General features: G+C 41.6%; 1 protein-coding gene across 2 annotated transcripts in view; it reads right to left on the bottom strand.

The window, feature by feature from the left end:
• Nucleotides 1-22,195, bottom strand: part of cdk14 (cyclin dependent kinase 14) — a 155,387-nt gene that overhangs the window by 30,553 nt on the left and 102,639 nt on the right. For both annotated transcript variants that reach the window (XM_026283415.1, XM_026283416.1), the window contains 2 exons: nt 1,994-2,057; nt 1-15 (listed from right to left, as the gene is read on the bottom strand). The exon at nt 1-15 is cut by the window's left edge and continues 34 nt beyond it. In XM_026283415.1, the coding sequence (XP_026139200.1) occupies nt 1-15; nt 1,994-2,057 (79 nt within the window). The remainder of the gene's footprint in view (nt 16-1,993; nt 2,058-22,195) is intronic.

A 22,195-nucleotide genomic window follows, 5' to 3' on the forward strand; every position in this document is an offset into this window, starting at 1 on the left:
AGACGGTGAATCGATCTGCAGGTGAAACAAAAAAATCTACATCACACACACAATACTAGTTTTATATACAAAGCATCTGAAACAGTACAGAACACAGGATTCACATCAGTGCATCACTGTACACTGTGAGACTTTTCAATGTTTTTAAAGAAGTCTCTTCTATTACCAAGGATATATTTATTTGATCAAATTGTGGAATATTATTACCGTTTCAAATAACTGTCTTCTATGTGATTATAATGCAAAGTGTAATTTATTTCTGTGATGCTCCGCTGTATTTCCAGCATCATTCCTCCAGTCTTCAGTGTCACATGATCTTCAGAAATCATGAAAATATGATGATTTACTGCTCAAGAAACATTTCTGATTTATTATCAATGTTGAACACAGTCGTGCTGCTCAATATTTCTGTAGAGACTGTGATGCATTTTATTTTTCTGGATTCACAGATGAACAGAACGTTCAAAAGAACTGCATTTATTTGAAATATAATTTTTTGTTGTTGTTGTAACATTAGAAATGTCTTTACTGGCACTTTCGATCAATTTAATGCATCGTTCATGAATAAAAGCATATTTCTTTAATTCATTAAAATCTTTCTGATCCCTAACTTTGAGCAGAGTATGTTAGCATGTTATTCTCTTTGTTCTAGATGTGGATTCATTAGTTTGGCCTCCTGTGGAATAGATCGATACACACCGACCACTCGGGCATTCAGGTATGAAACATGTCAGTACACACACACACACACACACAGACACTCACACAGACACTCACACACACACACACACACACACACACACACACACACACACACACACACACAGACCACATTTACAATCAATGCACCGTATCTGTAACCCAACAGCTCCACGACCTGCAAATGAACATCCCACAACTGATCTCTTAACACTTCATCAGCAGCAAGTGTTCATTAACAGCACAATGGGAAAGCAGTTTTACCGATCAGAAAACACCGATCTGCTCTCATAGAGAGTATTTTATGATATCTCTTCTGCTCACGGTGCAAAAGTGCAGTAAACGCTGCCCTCTGCTGCTACAGCACTGAACTACAACAATGCAATTATTAAATTATTAAATTTAGTTATTAAAGATAAACAGACATCATTTGTTCAAATGTGCATTAAAACAACAAAGCAGAATGTGTGAGATACTGTATAACCCATAATGCAATGCATTTAAATTAAATCTTTAGAATGATGAACAGTGTTATTTTAACATTGTTTATTTACTATTACAGTTTATTAACATTCTGAATTAACTTTTTGTATTTTAAGTTAACACTTTACTTTAAGTAATTTTTTTACAAGCTCTTGCATTTTTAGTTTAGTTAGTTTTTAATTATTTTTTAAACGTTCATTTGTTTCATTTTTTATTTATATATACATTTATATTTTAGTTTTAGCTTAGTCTTTTTTAAAGTATTTTTAAGCACGAAGAACTACAAGTTCAACTATTCATGCCATATTTATATTATATTTCAGCTTTATTTCAAATACCAAAAGCAATTTTTAATAGCTTTAGTTCACAATAATATAATTTTCAGATACATTCTGTATGCAATTTTTTTAACCTGTTGCGTGTTTATATAATTAGGTTAATTTAATATAAAAGTGCAGTGATCTCAGCTCAAACCATTCCATAGTAACTTTTGGATCTCAAAATATGTCAGATTTCCCATCAGTGATAATGATTAGATTGAATCAAAGTCCCCTGATATCAGACTTGAAGCAATGCATCTTGGATGCTTGAGTGCAGTCAAATCAATCTTTTATGAACTTGTTCAAATTAATTGCAAACAATACTTCAAGAAGTAGCAGTTGCTTTTACTGTGTCTAGTGCTCATATGTGTGTTGTTTGCTGATGACTGAGTGAGATCTGTGTGTGTGTGTGTGTGTGTGTGTGTGTGTGTGAGAGTGTGAGTGAGTGTGTGTGTATGTGTCATTTACAGTCAGATGAGCAGGACGTTTACCTGGTCTGAAGTGTGGGAGAGAGTGAACACCTGGCCACGTCTCCTCCGATGGCGTCCCCAAAACCTGCACAAACACACAGAGAGAAAACACTCAGTCCTTCAGAGAGAAAAGGGGGTAGAAGCACCACCCCTTTTAGAAAACAGATCCATCAGTGTGATCATGAAGGTACTCTAAATCTGGAAAGTTTTCAGTCCTGCAGTTCAAGTGTAGTAATAAGTATCCAAGTATTATTGCATTGTTGTCCTGCTTCGCTTGTATTCTTTGAGTGTATGTCTGAGACTGACATCTAGTGGACATTTCATTATCAAGATTCAACATTGCCAGTTTAGTTTTAGTTTAGCACCTGAATCAGTCTTTGCATTTACTTTAATAGCAGCTCAACTGTGTCAAAACTAAACTCAAAACACAGAACCAGAAATCACATGACCTCAGGGAAAGAGAAACTGAAGTGTAGCTGTTGTGTGTTTGTGTCTCTATATTCATGCAGTAAATGGAAGAAGCCAGAATCTAGGATTAGGAGGATCAGAAGAGAGTCTACAGCTGTATGTATATATCTGTATGAAGCTCTGCATCTGTATTAATTTTACTTTTATAATACTTATGTTTTTAGTGTGAAACACTCCTTAAGCCTCTGGGGTCCGAGGGGGTTTGGGGCTCGAGCCATCACTTGACTTGAGAGTGAATGAGCCAGAGGGCCGGACATAGGAACCGAACTGAACGGAGGGCTATGATGAAGGAGGAAGGACAAGGGACTGGTCTCCCACTAAATCCAATTCGGGACCCCCCTCAGCATACCACAGTCACAGATTCACAATAAGCTCAACCTCAGTCATGGTGCTTTCTTTGTGAAAGTGTGCCCTATCCACACTTTCACACACACTACGCACCTCCCTGGCACTTGCACACCTCTACCAAGCCCCGAAAGAGCCCCAATCACCACCCCTTTCAGGAAGGGTGGCTTCAGCTATAAGATCCCCCTCTGGAGCCCTGAACAGGAATGAGAAAGAATCAGGCTTGACATTTTTGGACCCTGGTTGAATCGGCCAAATAAGAGCATCCAGCAGGCCTGACATGAGCTCAGCCTATTGGCCGAATTTATATATTCGAGATTCTTGTGATCCGTCCAGACTTAGAAGGGCTGCGCTGACCCCTCCAAACAGCCACAACAGTGGTAGTGGTAGCTTATCCAAGCAAGAGACTAAGCAAGGGAAGAGACCTAGGGAAGGCTAATGCCGAAGGAAACCCATGGGTATCTGAACGCACAGAAAGGTGCAGGAAAATACACTTGCAGCTACGAGCACTAGAGCCTGGACAAGACAAGACAGGACACAAGACAAGACAGGACTGGTAAGAACAGTGATGGTCAGAGCAAAGGGAATAATCACAACAGTCTAACAAAAGACAGAGAAACATGGGGATCTTTAAGGGGAAGCTAATTATATAACAAAATCCTGGTGAACAGTAACACACCTTATAGAGTATCCTATACTTTAACATTCATAGTGTTAACACTCATACTTATTTTATTTCTTGTGGTTTTATAATTTATAAAACACTAAAAAAAACATCCTGGCATTTTGGAACATTTAGATGTAATGAAATTAAAATTAAATTAAATTAAAATAAATAAGTGCCCATATAGCAACAATAAACATTATATCCTAACCTGTAAAAGGTGATGAATGTGCTGCACTTTCCTCAGATGCGGACAAAACACAGATCTTCTCATTCGCCGGCCAAAGACGTTTGTTAACTCCATTTGAGCTTGTTTTTTTATATAGCATAATTGCACGTGTCTGATACAACACCAACACTGATGACGCAGTGTTGTTTAATTATTGATTTCCCGCCTTTTCTTTCATTTCCCCCCTGTATTTTAGCAGTGTGCCGTGAAACTTTTTTATTTGTCAAAAACTATCAGACATCATAATGTTTGTATTTGGATGCTTACACTAAAAAAACTATGAAAAATAACTTGTATATTATATTCGCTTCGATTCGAAGGCTGGTTTCGAATGACTGATTTTATCTAATAGTTTGTATTGATTTATTTTATTATTCAAACCTAAGCTATGTTAAATAAATGCAGGAATTCCCCTTATTATAAACTTGAAAGCTGCGAGCATTATTAAAACCATGCAATATAGCTACACATAGTCCCCCACAGAAATTAAGGACCTGATTAAATATAACTCTATTACACAGAGATTTGAAAAATAAAATTCCACAACTTTTTCAAAATGTTTTTAGGCCTAGACATTATTGTTTTAAAATTGCATGGCATTCCATGTTATTCATGACCTTACAGACTAAATGCAATTGGTGCACGCTCTTAAAATTACTTAAACTGGTCCACCAGTGTGATTGCGCGCAGTGTTCGAACTATACCGTGTCCTTTGGGGGAGCCCACTTTTTTTTTGGGGGGGGTAGAGGTCCTGCGCATGCTTCAAATAAGGACTTACAACAGCTACAAGTGTATGCACTATTATACATTATCGACACGAGTGCCTTAAAAAAGGACTTATAATGACTTACAAAGATACATAACAGCTACAATATGCACTATTATACTTTATCGACACAAATTGATAGGTCAGGAAGACAGCCTTGAATGATGTTGCGGTCTCCTCCATTAATTAAGAATTCACCTCAATTACTTTATCTGGCAGAATCGCCTTTTGCTTAGTCAATGCCACTTCAATGGTCATCTTGTGTGCAATGCTGTCCCTGTATTTATATATAATTTTTCGCGACTGGTTCTGAGCATTAATCATTAATCCACTATCAGACAAGTACGTGCCAGGTACCTTTTCAGACAGAAGAAGGTTTTTTGCGTCCTTACAAGTTGTAACGAGTGGAAAAAATGTGGCCCCTTTAAGAGCTGCGCGCTCCCTGTAAAACGGTATGCACTCTGTATGATAATGTATACACGCGCGACTCGAATCCCCCATGTATGCGGGTAATCTCTGTTTGGAAATCATTTTGTTTTAATCTTGTTTGTTTTGTTTTGGTTACGCTGTGGACGGTGGAACATGGGACAGACAGTTGCCTGTTCGATTGGAGAAATAAAACGCGAGTCGTTGTTCAATGTCAATCGCCTCCGTGAGTTTTGTCTGGCCTAATAACTTTGTGAGCTATCCATATTTTTCCCCCCTCCTGACACAACGCGTTACAAAGTGATGCACCCCAAGCTTCCATCCTCAACACACAGCCATGTATATTGGCTCTTCTAGTCTCTCCACTGCTGGCTGTTCCAGTTTAACGCGAGAGAGGACTCGAAGCAAGAGGGGTTAGGATCCCAGAGATTACTTTTCTTCAGCTTCATGCGTTTTCACAGTGGGCTTGGCTTGAGGTTTACCAGTGCTTGCAGCAGGTGAATCAGTCGTGCGTCATCACTACACAATTTCTTAATAAAACCAAAATTAATTGAACTACCTTGTTTTCTTTTTGCCCTAGCTATGATCCTATCTGCATAATGGAAGGACTTTGCGCACGATAAATGGCCTCCAACGTTTATTTTTTTTCTACGAATCTATATGACATACTAACATGTGGAATTTGCAGCGCAGCGCCCCCACACCTTGATGCTGTGACGTCTTTAATCTTTATTGAAGTTAATTAGGTTTTAATCGCCGTCGTGCATGAATGAATAATATTTTTGCCATCATAATCACATTACAAAACTGAAATTGCACTTAAAAATATTCACATTGTCAGTATTTTTTGAGACCCCCCAAAATTTCAGATTTCTCGTTTTCAGGGGAGCCCATGTCTTATTAAGGGGAGCCGAGCTCCCCCTAGCTCCCCCGTAGTTCGCACTATGATTGCGCGAGTGCTCCGTTACCTCTCCCTCCTGTAATCACATGCCGGATCCGTTACCCCGCTTTGTTCTGGGACCTCTCAATTTACAAATTAAGCACTGTGCGCAGCACACCTTTGTTTTGCATACCGCAAAGTCTAGTGTGAAGGGGCACAACTCGCCGTCACTTTGATTTATCTATATAGTCTTATGTAACATGTAGAATTGACATGCTATATATAAACAATATTCTGTGTTGTTATATTCCTGTCAAAATAAAGGAATTCCTTTTAAGAACTGTTGGATTCTCCAGTAAAGGGTGGAGCTATTGCGTAAACGACAATCTCATTAATCTCACCTATTATCCTCCATTTTGAATTCAGCAAATCAATTTGAGCAATTGCACACAACCTGATTAATGTTCATGAAGCCAGCAGCTCGTTAATCGTTACTACGTTTTATATTGTTCTTTTTAGTAGAATTCAAAGTATTATCTTACCAGTATTATTGTTAGTTTTCCCCCCTTTTTTTACAGAAACACAGTATGGCCAAAAAAGCACCACCACCAGTCCTAAGTTTAGTTAAAATGACTAATATGCATTCATATATGCAAGTTTTAATTCAAATGACTAAAGCTCTATCAGTAAATGATACTTGATTATCATAATATCATATTATATTATATGTCTGTGTGTGTATGTTTGTAAAAGTAAAATATGAAAAATATAAAATATATATAAAATTGTGGGGCAGGGCCGAGAGCCGTGGGAACGGGGCGAGGCCGGTGGAGTAATTGGAAGTGAGCGACACCTGCTCGACCCACCGGTCTCGAGTCCCACGGTGGAGATGGAGGGATATAAAGCAGGAGCGACGACAGTGACGGACTGGAGAGGACCAGGCTTGTGCTTTAGTTTAGTGTTTTGATTTTGTTTGTGTGCGTCATCCGTGAGGGGCTGTCGCGCTGTTTTGTATTTATTTTGTAATTAAAGTCTGTTTGATTGTCCGCCAGTTCCCGCCTCCTTCTTCCTGATGACTATGAAGTTTTAATGCGTTAAATTGGTGCCGAATCCTGGGAAAAAGAGGGACGCGCTGTTGAAGATCCCTCGCCACTGTGGTGAATCTGCAGTGCCATCGAGCAGGCAAGGAAGTGTGCCGCCATTTACGCTCGAGGCGCTGGGTTGGAGTGAGCTGCTGGGGATGGGCGAGCTCGCTGCCGGCCGCCCGTGATGTGGAGGGGCGGCTGCCGTTTGTGAGGGAGCGGAGGAGTCGCCGCCGTTCGCCAGAGAGCCGGAGCCTGCTGCCGCCCTTCATGATGGGGAGGAGCAGGGAACGGGGGACTCCTGTCGGCTGCCAAAAACTGGAGGAGCCGTCGCCATCCACCGGGTAACGGAGGAGTGTTGTGCCGTCCACCGAGGGCCGTCCAGTGCCACCGCCAGGCACCGCGGAGATCACCCAGCTTGTGGAGGGCCAAGCAGCAGTGCGTCTGGGAACCAGAACTAATTTTTTTTCCCTCCTCTCTCCCCTCTCTTGTCTCTGTCGCTCCTCCCATCTCCTTTTCTCTCACCTCGTCTGTCCTACCCCCAGGGGGGGAGTTGAGCGCAGTGCTCGACCCACCGTCTTGAGTCCCACAGAGGAGATGGAGGGATTTAAAACAGGAGCAACAACAGTGACGGATGAGAGAGGACCAGGCCTGGGCTTTAGTGTAGTGTTTTGATTTTGTTTGTGCGCGACAGTCATCCGTGAGGGGCTGTCGCACTGTTTTGTCTTTTTTTGTAATTAAAGTCTGTTTGATTGTCTGCCGGTTCCCGCCTCCATTTTCCAGATGATTGTGAAGTTTTTATTGTTACAAGTATACATTATCCATAATGTATTTAGTATACCTGTCAGTGATTCACTGTCACAGCCAGCTCCATCATGACGTGCACCTGATCACTTGAGGCAGGGTGATTCGGCCATTGGAATGGTATGTGGAGGACTTCCTCGAGCTGTCTTCCCAGGTGAGTTGGCACAAGGCAGCACTCAGTGCCTGCTTTCAGTTGGGGCAGGATAAGAAAACAATATGTTGTAATTTCCTGACATATCAGTTTCCCTTAATTGGGTGATCGATCTAGTCCTTTATTTAAATGGTTCTAATTCTGAGGGCGAAGAAAGAAATAAGGGATAGTAGAATAAGTTCTCATCCAGACCCCACTGAAACACATCGAGCCTCTCCAACTCACCTTATGCAAGGATCCTTCACATGCCTGGCCTTTGGTTCTGACCACCCCTCGCCTCATGTGCCTTCCCGTACTCTGGGAGGGATCTCAAACAGTGCTGACCTGGGGGACAAAGTATATGACCCTTCATTACAATCTGTCAGTTCAGCGTTAAAGGCTGCTCCACTTCCACTACCTCCAGACATCCTGGTCCTCGGCCCCAACGTGCGAGCCTCTGCCTCGTAAGCCCTACCCAAACAAGGAGGATGAGGAGGAAAAGACTGTGCTCAACCCTCATCCTCACTCATATTCCCAAGCCCCTGTTCCTGAGTTCAGCCCACAACGGGTGCCTGATCCCCAGTTAAGCCCACAGCAGGGCTCCTGATCTCCAGTTAAGCCCAGGAGGGGCTCCCGATCCCCAGTTACAGTGCATTCAGGCTAACATTTTTTTACCTAACCTATGTTCCCTGGGAATCGAACCCACAAACTTGCGCTGCTAACGCAATACTCTTAACACTTGAGCCACAGGAACACTATAAACAATGCAATCGGCAGGGTATGAACCTGCATGGGGAGACCCCAATGGATTTCAAGTACATCCCCTTAACCTCTCGGCCACGACATTGTTCACAGGACAGGGTGGGGACAAATTTCAAAAGAATAGTCACTGAGATGGTGCAATGAATGCTGTTCACATTAGTTCTTAATGATAATTGATAGGACTAAATGATTAGGCTCCTCCTAAACCTATATTAGAACTTAATTTAAGTGTAAACATGCATTTAATTGTCAACCATGGAATACATTTTTACTTTTAGGTTTAGTTAGTTTCTTCTATTATAGATCAGTGGTTAAATGTGTCATTGACATGGAATTTCAATCTGCTGAAACTGAGCATGTATGTGCATGTTTGTGCGAGAGATAGAGGGCATGAGTGTGTGTGTGTGTTTGTGAAGATACATAAGTGAGTGTCTTTTAAGTGAGTTTTAAGTTCTGCAGTTCAAGTGTAGTAATAAGGATGAAGCATTACTGCAGTTTTAAAGCTGTTGTCCTGCTACTCTGTAACTTGTGTTCTTTGGGTGTTTTTATGAGACTGACCCGGTACTGTATGTTTACACATATGAGGATTTTTTTTTACAAGTTGACAATTTAATCTACTAGACATTTCATTAAATTTACATGCAATATGTAAGTACTCACATGCAATATGTAAGTACTCGATGGCGCCGCAGATGGCTGCTTCAGTGCTTGGCTCTCCAGTGTTTGTGCTGTTTTTTTTCGTTTTTCCTGTTTTTTGTTTAACAAACACAATCAGTTTCACCAGGGATGAACTGCTGAACATTCGGCAGAACACACCACAAGATCTTTTATCGGATTTAAATTATTCAGACGTTTTACTGAACGTTGTTATCGGAGGAGCGGCGGCGCTGATCAAGCGCTTCAGGACGCGCAGACGGGGGAAGCGAGCGGGAGCGCTCGTCAGACTCAGGAAGCGCGGATTTCGAACGCCGTTGCCTAGCATCCATCTGGCAAATCTCCGCTCTCTACCCAACAAAACAGACGAACTGCTTCTGCTCTCTCGGACAAATAAGGATTTCTCTCACTCTGCTGCTCTGTGTTTCACGGAAACCTGGCTGAATGACGCCATATCGGACAGCGCGCTCTATCTGCCGGGCTTTCAGCTGTTCAGAGCGGATCGCAAATAAGAATCAACTGGGAAATCGCGCGGCGGCGGGACATGCTTTTACATCAATGAACGGTGGTGTACAGATGTAACTGTGTTAAAGATGTGCTGTCCTGATTTAGAAATGCAGTTTGTTAACTGCAAGCCGTTCTATTCGCCGCGGGAGTTTCATTCGTTCATTCTGGTCAGTGTTTACATCCCTCCGCAAGCGCATGTGAGCTCAGCTTTACAGAAACTCGCTGATCAGATCACAGAGACAGAACAACATCACCCGGACTCTGTTTTAATAATTCTTGGGGACTTTAACAAAGCCAATCTCTCCCGTGAACTGCCAAAATACAGACAGCATGTTACATGTCCCACCAGAGACAGTAATATATTGGATCACTGTTACACCACAATAAAGGATGCATATCACTCTGTTCCACGAGCAGCTTTGGGACGTTCTGATCACTGTCTGGTTCATCTTATACCGTCCTACCAGCAAAAACTTAAATCTGCTAAACCTGTAGTAAGGACTGTGAAGAGATGGACCAGCGAAACAGAGCAGGATTTACAATCTTGTTTTGACCTCACTGATTGGAGTGTTTTTGAAGCTGCTACCACCGAGCTGGACGAACTCACAGAGACCGTAACATCCTATATTAGTTTCTGTGAGGATATATGCATTCCTACCAGGACTTATTTAACATTCAACAATGATAAGCCATGGTTTACAGTAAAACTCAGACATCTTCGTCAGGCCAAAGAGGATGCCTACAGAAATGGGGATAGGGTCTTGTACAATCAGGCCAGGAACACACTGAACAAAGAGATCCGAGCGGCTAAAAAGACCTACGCTAAAAAGTTGGAAGACCAGTTTACTTCCAACGACTCAACTTCAGCGGGGAGAGGTCTAAGAGCCATCTCTTCGTGAAGTGCCTTCCTGCTTCAAACGCTCCACCATCATCCCCATCCCAAAGAAACCCAAGATAGCAGAACTTAACGACTACAGACCTGTGGCTCTAACGTCTGTCGTCATGAAGTCGTTTGAAAAACTGGTTCTGGCTTATCTGAAGGACATCACTGGACCCTTACTGGACCCCCTCCAGTTTGCTTACCGAGCAAACAGGTCTGTGGATGATGCAATCAACATGGGATTGCACTTCATCCTGCAACATCTGGACAAAACAGGGACTTATGTGAGGATCCTATTTGTGGACTTTAGTTTGGCTTTCAACACCATCATCCCAACAGCCCTTCAGACCAAACTGACCCAGCTCTCTGTTCCTAGCTCTATCTGTCAGTGGATCACCAGCTCTCTTACAGATAGGCAACAGTTAGTGAGACTGGGGAAATTCACATCAAACAGCTGCTCCACCAACACTGGTGCCCCTCAGGGATGTGTTCTCTCCCCTCTGCTCTTCTCCCTGTACCCCAACGACTGCACCTCTAAAGACCCCTCTGTCAAGCTCCTAAAGTTTGCAGATGACACTACAGTCATCGGCCTCATCCAGGACGGTGATGAGTCTGCTTACAGACAAGAGGTTGAGCAGCTGGCTGTCTGGTGCAGTCTTAACAACCTGGAGCTGAACACGCTCAAAACAGTGGAGATGATCGTGGACTTTAGGAGAAACCCACCTGCACTTTCCCCACTCACCATCATGAACAGCACTGTGACTGCAGTGGAGTCATTCAGATTCCTGGGAACCACCATCTCTCAGGACCTGAAGTGGGACAATCACATTGACTCCATTGTTAAAAAGGCCCAGCAAAGGTTGTATTTCCTTCGCCAGCTGAGGAAGTTTAACCTGCCACAGGAGCTGCTAAAACAGTTCTACTCGGCCGTCATTGAGTCTGTCCTCTGTACTTCAATAACTGTCTGGTTTGGTTCAGCAACAAAATCAGACATCAGAAGACTACAGAGAACTGTTCAGACTGCTGAAAGGATTATTGGTGCTCCCCTGCCCACCCTTCAAGAACTGTATACATCCAGAGTGAGGAAAAGGGCTCAGAAAATCACTCTGGATCCCTCACATTCAAGTCACCCCATCTTTGAACTTTTGCCATCTGGCCGGCGCCTCAGAGCCGGAAATACCAGAACAGCAAGGCACAAGAACAGTTTCTTCCCCCAGGCAATATACCTCATGAACAGTTAAATGTTCCCTACTTATGCTTATAAACGTGCAATATCCTTATATTTATTTGTTAACCCTCCATCCTAGAACATTCCTGCATCTCACTCAATCCTATTCCATTATCATTTATAGCACAATTGTTTATACACTTATTTATTTGTCAATTTGTAAATCTTTTTTTTTCTTTTTTTTTTTCTGTGTGTTGTTGTCTCTGTGTACTGGAAGCTTATGTCACTAAAACAAATTCCTTGTATGCGTAAGCATACTTGGCAATAAAGCTCTTTCTGATTCTGATTCTGATTCTTAATGGGTTTCCAATTCCTAGTGCAGGAGAGTCACTTTCCTACAGAGTTTAGTTTCATTTCTTAATAAGCGCACCTCTGAATCAACTAGTCAAGGTCTTTGCATTTATTTTACCAACAGTCAGGTGTGTTGAAACGAAACTCAGCAGCAAAGAGAAACCTGACTCACAGTCCCACAGACACGCCTATTTTACTTGCGTCTCTTAAACCCATGTAACTAGGGAACCGAAATCAGTGCAGTTCAAGGAAAGAGAAACTGAAGTGTAATTGAGCTGTTGTGAGTTTGTCTCTCTGTATTATTGGAGTAAAATGGCAGAAGCCAAAGTTTCTCAGGATGAGTTCATGTGTTCAGTGTGTCTGGATCTCCTGAAGGATCCAGTGACCATCCAGTGTGGACACAGTTACTGTAAGATCTGTATTACAGACTGCTGGGATCAGGAGGATCAGAAGAGAGTCTACAGCTGCCCTCAGTGCAGACAGACCTTCAGTCCAAGACCTGATTTATCTAGAAACACCATGCTGGCTGAAGTGGTGGAGAAACTGAAGAAGACCAAACGTCCTGCTGACTGTGATGCTGAAGCTGGAGATGTTCAGTGTGATGTCTGTACTGGAAGAAAATACAAAGCTGTCAAGTCCTGTCTGATGTGTGTGAACTCTTACTGTCAGAATCACCTCGAACAACACAAGAGTTGGTTTAAAGGAAAGAGACACAAAGTGATTGATGCCACTGGACAACTGCAGGAGATGATCTGCCAGAAACATAAGAAGATCCTTAAGGTTTTCTGTCGCACTGATCAGAAATGTATATGTATGCTGTGTATGATAGATGGACATAAAAACCATGAGACTGTATCACCTGCAGAACAGAGGACAGAGAATCAGGTATTTAAGTTAAAACTCAAGTCTAATAATCCAATAGTGTGTTTATTTTCTGTGTAGAGCCACAGCTTAATTACACAGAATAAAGAAACACTTTCAGTGTGAAGATTTACATCAGTTTCATGTTTATAATACTTACACTTGCAGAGTGGGACAGGATTTATGCGTAACATTTATTCATGTATGATGACTGTAACTGGTCATCACTTCTGGAGTTTGATCCTACAGCCATTAGTTATCAGATCAACATTTACTGGCTTCATCTGATCACATGATGATTTAGTGCCAGTAGTTTTCTGAGACTTTCACTATCATCTGTTTGTCCTGCAGAAGCAGCTGATGAAGATGAGGAGACAGTTCCAGCATAGAATCCACAAGAGAAAGAAAGGTCTTCAGCAGCTGAGAGAGACTCATAAATCTCATAAGATGAGTCTGGAGAAGAAGAGAAGTTTGTCTCCATCTCAGTTCAGACTCATTGAAGCTGAATCACTGTGTGTCCTAACAGCGCTCTGCACAGAGAGCAATGAAGGACAGTAAAAGGATCCTTACTGAGCTCATCCGCTCCATTAAGAGAAGCCGCTCTGAGCTGATACGACTGATCAGAGATCAGGAAAAGACTGCAATGAGTCGAGCTGAAGAACGACTGGAGCGACTGGAGCAGGAGATCAATGATCTGAGGAGGAGAGACACTGAGCTGGAGCAGCTTTCACACACACAGGATCACATCCAGTTCCTGCAGGTAACACAGATCTAGAAGAACAGGATCATAGTGGACTTGAGCAGATCCTGCTGTGACAGAGACTCACAGAGAAACATTTCATGAGTGTCTTATTATATAACCATCAATCAGACTCTCATCTCATCTTCTCCTAAAAGAGACGAGGCTTATAGTACCAGTTTTTAGTAACCCTTATCAAAATTGGAGCTGGCGATTCTCAAAACTGATTAAGTTTTATTTTTTAACACAATGATGAACTGATGATATTTCTGCCAAAATTACTGAATTTGTTGCTAATTTAATTTGCTACAAATATCACTACAGTCAGTTTTTGTGTCGTTTTGTAATGAAAACCCAGCAATCATCATGACATATTTATGTAATTAGTGGCAGCTATAAAAAAGAGTACAATTACCAGTAAATACAATTGTGCATAATTACTGAAATTGTGTTTCTCTCAATGGTTACAACAGCAAATAAATATTCATAAATCTATTTGGCTGAAAATACAGAATTGAGTTAGACACAAAAGTTTGCACATTCTAACTGAATCAGTATGTAATCAGTCAAATAACTTCAGGGCCTAAAACTATCTGCCAATGGCCAGTGACTTTAGGGTATCCTTTGCATGTTTTCTGGCAAACAGAGGACAATAATTTTCCACCTGTTTCACACACATTTCTTCTGCAGTGCATATTTTTTTCCGTGCTCATTTTAACGGATTTGAGCACTCACACTGCACGTGGCTATGGCCTGGCAGTGTGTTCCAGGAGCAGTGCGTCTGCAGCAGTACAGAAATAATTTCTGCACCGAGTCTATTTTTGCTGTGCTGTATATACTGAATTAATGATAGTGATATTAATGGATTAAGTGATAATGGATTGTTCAAAGTCAAGTCACCTTTATTTATATAGTGCTTTAAACAAAATATATTGCGTCAAAGCAACTGAACAACATTCATTAGAAAAACAGTGTGTCAATAATGCAAAATGATAGTTAAAGGCAGTTCATCATTGAATTCAGTGATGTCATCTCTGTTCAGTTGAATAGTGTCATTTATTTGCAATCAAGTCAACGATAATTGCTGTAGATGAAGTGACCCCAACTAAGCAGTCCAAAGTAAATATGAACATGAATTGACAGAAATGTAGTAATTCCACAATTAATAGATAGAATTCAAGTCTATGTTTCACAGTCAACACACGGCTTTTTACCTTTTATTTAAACAAGGCAACAATGCACTTGTGGAGGTAGAAAAACAAAGTTCTTTAAGATCTCCAGGATTGATTGGAATAAAGATTTAAAGTCTATACTGTACTGTCTAAACAAAGTCAGAGACGTTCGGATCCATTTACAGTTTATTAGTGGAAGGTCAGATAGGCAGAAAAATCAGACAACAGCATCAATACCAGGTAGAGGTTGGGGCAAACAGCAGAGAATCACAGTTGGTACAAATAATCAAACACGGCAGGAACAAACACAAGGAAAACGCTCAGAAATGTCAATCTGGGCTAAACACACACACACACACACACACACACACACACACACACACACACACACATATATATATATATATATATATATATATATATATATATATATGGAAGTGGTAATTGGGAACACCTGGTGGTGATTAGCCCTAACTGAGAACAGACCAGAGTTCAGGTGGGAGGTGGAGCGGAGGCAGAACAGGGGGAGGGATGGAGGGCCAGGTCCATGTGGAAGTGGATGGACCAAGGAGGGAGGCAGAGCTGGCGTAGCACCGTGCCAAGGTGGAGCAAAGAGCCAAGGTGGGGACCAGACCAGGAGGCCAGGGCGGAGCCAAAGAGCACCAGTGAGGAGCAGGCAAAGCAGAGAACCAGGTTGAGACTGGCGAGGCAGGAGCCCACCAGGGCGGTATAGGAGAAATCAAAGCCCTCCAGGGTGGGGGCAGAAGCTCACCAGGCCAGGTGGAACTGGAGCTCACCAGGGTGGAGCAGAGGACCACCACAGCCAAGCAGATAGGACTGAAGCCCACCAGGGCGGAGCAGAGGACCACCACAGTGGAGTCGATGGCACAGGAGAGCAAGTCTGGTCAGGTAGGACGGAAACAGAGCATAAACAGATTAATGGTGGCCTCTGGTCGTGATAAGGTGAGTAGAAAGCTCACAGATGGCCTCCATAGTCGTGGCAGGACCAGAGCTCACAGACGACCTCCATAGCTGTGACAGGACAGGACAAGGGTTCATAGATGGCCTCCATAGCCACGACAGGTTGATACCACTGATACTCTGGAGGTTCTGCAGCAGATACCGCCACTACCTAAAGAAACTGCAATGGAAACGAATGCCTCTGGGGACACAGCAGCAAGCGCCAATACCTCTGAAGGTTCTGCAGCATTAGGTGCAACGTCTGGAGAAATCAGTGTTGGTATACGCAGCCAAAACGCAGCAAAACAATCATGGGAAGCACTTCAGACTGGGGAATCAGTTCCTGCACAGGAGGGGCTAAGCATGCTGGTTTTGGGATTCCAGCTGCATGTGCTGACACCAGCATTGAATCCTTCGAGCTGGATGCAGGTCTGGAAGACTAAAGAGTTTACCTCAAGGATCTAGGTGCAACAGACTGGGAGTGACAGGATTCAGGATGAACTGAAGACTTGACTTGCCTCATTAAGATAAACAGTGATCTGACTTGACTCTAGAAGGTTAACGGTGACTTGACCCAGAAAGATCAACTGTGGCTGCCATTTCTAGAGGAAGTGCCACGACCCGACCTTGCGAGGAGCGGGGTCTGGATTGGCGGACATTTTGTGCTGTGGTGCCGGGTTGGCGGCCAGCTTGCCGGGTGGCTCTGGGCTAGCGGCCATCTGCACTCGACAATGTTGGCCACCCCCCAAAAAATTTGGGCTTTCAACATGGTCCTCTGCCTCACCCACAGTGAACGGAGAGCCACACAACAAAACAGCGTAGTTCATGATGTCCCTCAACTTGCCATTAAATTCCCCTCCAGGTAAGTATGACTTAATGGGTTCATTAAGTCCAAAATGAAACAAGTCCTTAAACAAAATCTCATCGTACAGTGGTACTTGATAAGACAACTCACAGAACTGCTGTATGTAATCCTCAACAGAATCTATGGTTGACTGGATTTATTGTTGAGCTGGATAGGTGAAACGCAGACATAGATTTGGGAACAGATATCGCAGTGACGAAAAAGATAACAGGCTCGTGGATCCTAGTATGGAGAAGTCTTGTGTAATGTAGAGTCAGAGACGTTCGGATCCATTTGCAGTATTTTTAAGTGGAAGGTCAGATAGGCAGAAATCAAACAACAGCGTCAAGTACGTAAAAGGATATCAAGAATCAGAAACGATTACCAGGTCGTAGCTGGCAACAATCAGCATAACTGAGTCGAAACAAGAGCAATGGTCAAAAGGGCAGGTGGCAGACAATCACATGTGGTACAAACAATCTAAGATAATACACAGCAGGAACAAACACAAGGAAACCCCTCTGAAATTTCAGACTGGGCTAAACAAGACATTGCAATCACTGAGAGTCCCAACAGAGTATATATAGGGAAATGGTAATGGGGAACACCTGGTGGTGATTAGTCCTAAACACGGGATTATGGGAAATGGAGTTAAGACACCAAATGCAAGCATCCTGAGTGGAGTGCCCTCTACTGGAGTTCATGGGCACTCCAGCTGATGATCGTGGCACTGTCACTGCTATTTCATGCATACTGAGTTTTTTACACTGTTAAAGAGTTGGATTCCCATGCTAAACATGGACAAAGTTTCAAAAATTAAGTTGTACGTTTGAAGGAGTATTTTTGTTCCAAAAATACTCCTTCCGGTTTGTCACAAGTTTCGGACAGTTTTTTTCGAGTATGGCTCTGTGTGACGTTAGATGGAGCGGAATTTCCTTATATGAGTCCTAAGGGCACTTCTCCCGGAAGAGCGCGCGCTCCCGTATAGCAGAGCACTGAGAGCACAACAGACTTCACTGATCAGAGCGAGAGCGTCGCCAAATGTCACAAAAGGAATGTGTTTTTGGTTGCCAGGGCAAGACAACCCTGCACAGATTACCAAAAGAGAAACAGCATTGAGGGACCAGTGGATGGAGTTTATTTTTACAGAGCATCGACGGAGTTGTGCAAGTGTTTGTGTTTGTTCCCTGCATTTCGAAGATGCTTGTTTTACAAACAAGGCCCAGTTTGACGCCGGATTTGCGTATCGTTTATTTCTTAAGGATAATGCAGTCCCAACGAAAAAGGGTCACGATCGTGTGTTGGAACCGCAAGCGGTGAGTAAAACTGCTTCAAATATCTCTGTGTTGTTAACTTAGCTATTGGCGCATAAGCACATCAAGTAAACCTTGTACACCTTTAAAAAAAAAAGAAAAAGATGACATAAAGTGGAACTTAGTCATTTTCCAAAACCGATTTTCACAACTTCCAAACGCTCTCAACGCAAAAGCCTACTCTCGCTCGTGATTCTTTAGCTCCGCCCACACGTCACACCTCCAGACGCTCGTGTTTTTCCTGAAAAAAATCGGCACAGACAATTTTTCTCTTATAAATATAATACAACTAAAGACTTTTCGGAGATATGAAGGATGCAGTACTACTCTGTAGATTAACAGGAGATTAAGTGAAAATGAGCATTTCACCCCCCCCTTTAAGACTCATCTTTGATCATCGAAATGACATTTAAATGTTTTTTTTCTTTTGAAAACGTATCATGCCTTAAAATAGCTTGAATGTAACTCTACACCATTGCCTAATTTAATATATGCGGATCTATGAATATACAAATTAGCTCCGCCTCCACTCAGTTACACCAGCTAGTGCCTCCTGATCCACTGAACTGTAGCAAATGCGAAACAATGACATACATGGATTATTACTGTTAAAACCATGATTTTACTAGCGGACAACTACAGTGAATACTGTTACATTAGTTACATCAAGTTACTTACTTGATGATGATGTGTCCTAAAATGCCTTGATGACTTAAATGTAGCCATTTGAGATTACAATTTGCATACATGTGTGAAGTGCAGACGCCAATGCGGGAAAGGTGGTTCTGACTCCAGGCTACTTTTACACTGTTGCCGTGGGTTATAATGTAAATTATGGGTTTTAAATTCACATTAAACCAGAAAACCAAAGGTAGTTTCAAACCACATTTCTGGGACTGCCATCAGGAAGCTGCAGTTTTAAGGAGAAAATAATAATAATAATAATTCCTTACATATATATATATATATATATATATATATATATATATATATATATATATATATATATATATATATATATATATATATAGCGCTTTTCTAAGCATTGAAAGCACTTTACATTGTCAGGGGGTATCTCCTCTTCCACCAAATACTTTTCAATGGTTTTGATTAATGGTTTGGCACATGGTTTGTCTAAAAGCAGATTAAAAATATCACATAGACAAATAAACAATGTAAAAAAAAATCTGATTTTCATTGTGGTAAACAGCCGCGGATCAGAAGTGGACTGCAAACGTGTCCGGTGTGAAATCAAATGAGTCTGTGCTGCATCTGCACTGCATACGTAAAGCATATGGACTGCATACAAACTGCAAACAGTATGTGTGAAACAGGAGTTAGTCACAGTGTCAAATAAAGGCCAGTCTCTCTTTGATCCATTGTCAGTCAATGAGAATCTTTACGAGACTTTTTGGGGTTAAGTTGTTTAGACATAAGAATAAACACAATAAAAGACTATTAACACGATAGACATGTAGATTGAGAATGAATGATTGTGATCACTTGGACATCACATGTAGCATTAGTTTAAGTGTCAAATGTTAGAATCTGTTGCTCTAATGTGATGTAATGAATGTGTGAAGAATGAAGCGGATGCTGTGAAAATGCTGGATTGAGGAGAATAAGTAAAGATGAGGTTTTTTTTCTTTTTTCTGTAGAGTTTCCAGTCTCTCTCAGCACCTCCTGAATCTACAGATGTAAAAAATGATCTCTTAATTTCTCTCTTCTCTTCTGATGTCCTGAGAGAATCTGTCCATCAACTGAGAGACAAACTGGAGGATTTCTGCAAAGAGAAGATCAAGAAGATCTCAGACAGAGGTAAAGTCCTGGAGATTCATCTGCTCTCAGAAACCTGTCCAATATCATCTCATATCATGGAGAACACCATATTAGAAATGTCTTAGGAATGGATTCAGGATCATGAGAATCACACTGTTCATGTCTGTTGATTTCCACAGTCACATTCACCAACATTGTTCCCAGAACCAGGAACGACTTCCTACAATGTAAGTCAGTAAGAAAACCAGCAGAAAATCTCTCTTAGTGTGTTCATGTTCCTCCTGTAGAAGGAGAAAGAAGAGTTTTATAAATGATGATGTAAATGATGATGTGCACAGATATCTGTACTGAAACACTGATGATACACTGAACATGAAGAGTTCAGCTACATGAAAAGATCAAACAGATTCATAATTCCTGATTCTGATGTGTTTTATCTCCATCAGATTCCCATCAGCTCACTCTGGATCTGAACACAGTGAATAAACTCCTCCGTCTGTCTGAGAACAACAGAGTGATTACTGGTACTCTCATAGTCCAGTCGTATCCTGATCATCCAGACAGATTTAATTTGTGTCAGGTGTTGTGTAGAGAGAGTGTGTGTGGACGCTGTTACTGGGAGATTGAGTGGAGTGGAGATTATGGTGTGCGTATATCAGTGTCATATAAGAGCATCATCAGGAAGGGATTGGATAAAGAGTGTTTGTTTGGATATAATGATCAGTCCTGGAGTTTATTCTGTTCTCCCTCCAGATACTCATTCAGACACAATAACATAAAGACTGCTCTCCCTGTAAAGCCCATCAGCAGTAGAATAGGAGTGTTTGTGGATCACAGAGCAGGAACTCTGTCCTTCTACAGCGTCTCTGACACAATGAGCCTCATCCACACAGTCCAGACCACATTCACTCAGCCGCTCTATCCTGGGTTTAGTTTTGGTTCTGGTTCATCAGTGAAACTGTGTTGATGAATCAGAATAGATTGACGAGAGATTCTACCCATAATGCTTAGAGCTACATGATGAATCAGTAACAATGAGATGTTATAGAGTCTCTTCTTTTCTCTTCATGACATTAATATTGCAGCTGAACTTCTGTCAGTGAAATAAAATGTCAGAATAAATGTGTTAAAAATCCTCATATAGACAGTGTTTGAGTCCTGTTGAGTGACCATGTGTTTCTGTACTTTTCTAAAACTCTATATATATGTTGACTAAAATCAGTCATTATTTTTAATGTAGTTTCACATCTGTGAGATCATATGTACTTTAAATATTTTCAGTTTTTAATCTTCTCATACTGTGTAACATATAATCATAGTTTTGTATGCAAGGCTGACCTACCTCCCATGTTGCTGTTAAGAACTGATAAACAAGTATGGTGCATACTTGTGCACATCACTCTTACTTGCACACATGGTACACCCAGGAACTGGGATGTATGCCAATGCTTGGGAAGGCAAAGAGTTGTTATTCCTGTGTTCTGATCCACTTTGCTACTTCTCAACTGATACTTGACTAGTAAGCACATTAATAAAAGACTTCATCTCCACCCTGGACTCCCTGTCTCTTCATTCCTGTTTCAACATTCTTAGCGGTCACCTCATTCATGATCTATCACACCAGTAATTTTTATTACTTTTATGGGATTTTAAATTAAAAGCATATGGTCAAATGGTTATCTGTTCATGTAAGTTCCTGTGAACCTTGAAATAACATTTACATCATACTGTCACAGTGTCTGGGACGTGTTCCCTGGGAGTCCACTAGGTGTCCTCCGTTCCCACGGTGTCTGTCATCTTATCACTTCCTGTTCCCTTATTTGGTCACCTTCCTCCTTGTTTTAGTTAATTGATTGTTCCCCCACCTGTCTCCTGTTTCCCCATTATCCTTCTGTGTATAAATACCCGGTCTGTCTGAGTCTTTGTCCAAAGTCCTTATCGTATGTATGATACCTTCCAGAGTCTTCTGTTCTCGTGTGTTCTTGTTTTGTTTTTATGTTATTGGATTTTCTAGTCCTGACCCTGCCTGGACTGTTTACCCCTTTGGATTGCCCCTCAATATAACCTCTTACCTGCATTTGGATCTCTCCTGTGTTTCTTTTACGTGACACATACTCTATTCCATTAGTGCCCAGTCTACACTGTGACAACTGACTTTTGGGCAGAAGAAAGAACAAACACACACATACACACTATATAACAGTTCATCCTTCAGGTATATGTCTGTTACATATGTGTAGTACATATACTTAAGTGTTATACTGTATTTATTGGCTTTTTTAAGTAATATTGTACTATTCTATTCAGATTCTCTTATATTTCTTGTTAACTGTTGTGACTAGCCCAAGCTTTAACAATAATTTACTTACGAAGTAATCATGATGTTCAACTTCTTTGTGTTTGGATTGATCTTTTATGTTTGTGCTGTTTTTTGAGACA

Source organism: Carassius auratus, chromosome 16, assembly GCF_003368295.1.
Source record: "Carassius auratus strain Wakin chromosome 16, ASM336829v1, whole genome shotgun sequence".
NCBI classification, from domain to species: domain Eukaryota; kingdom Metazoa; phylum Chordata; class Actinopteri; order Cypriniformes; family Cyprinidae; genus Carassius; species Carassius auratus.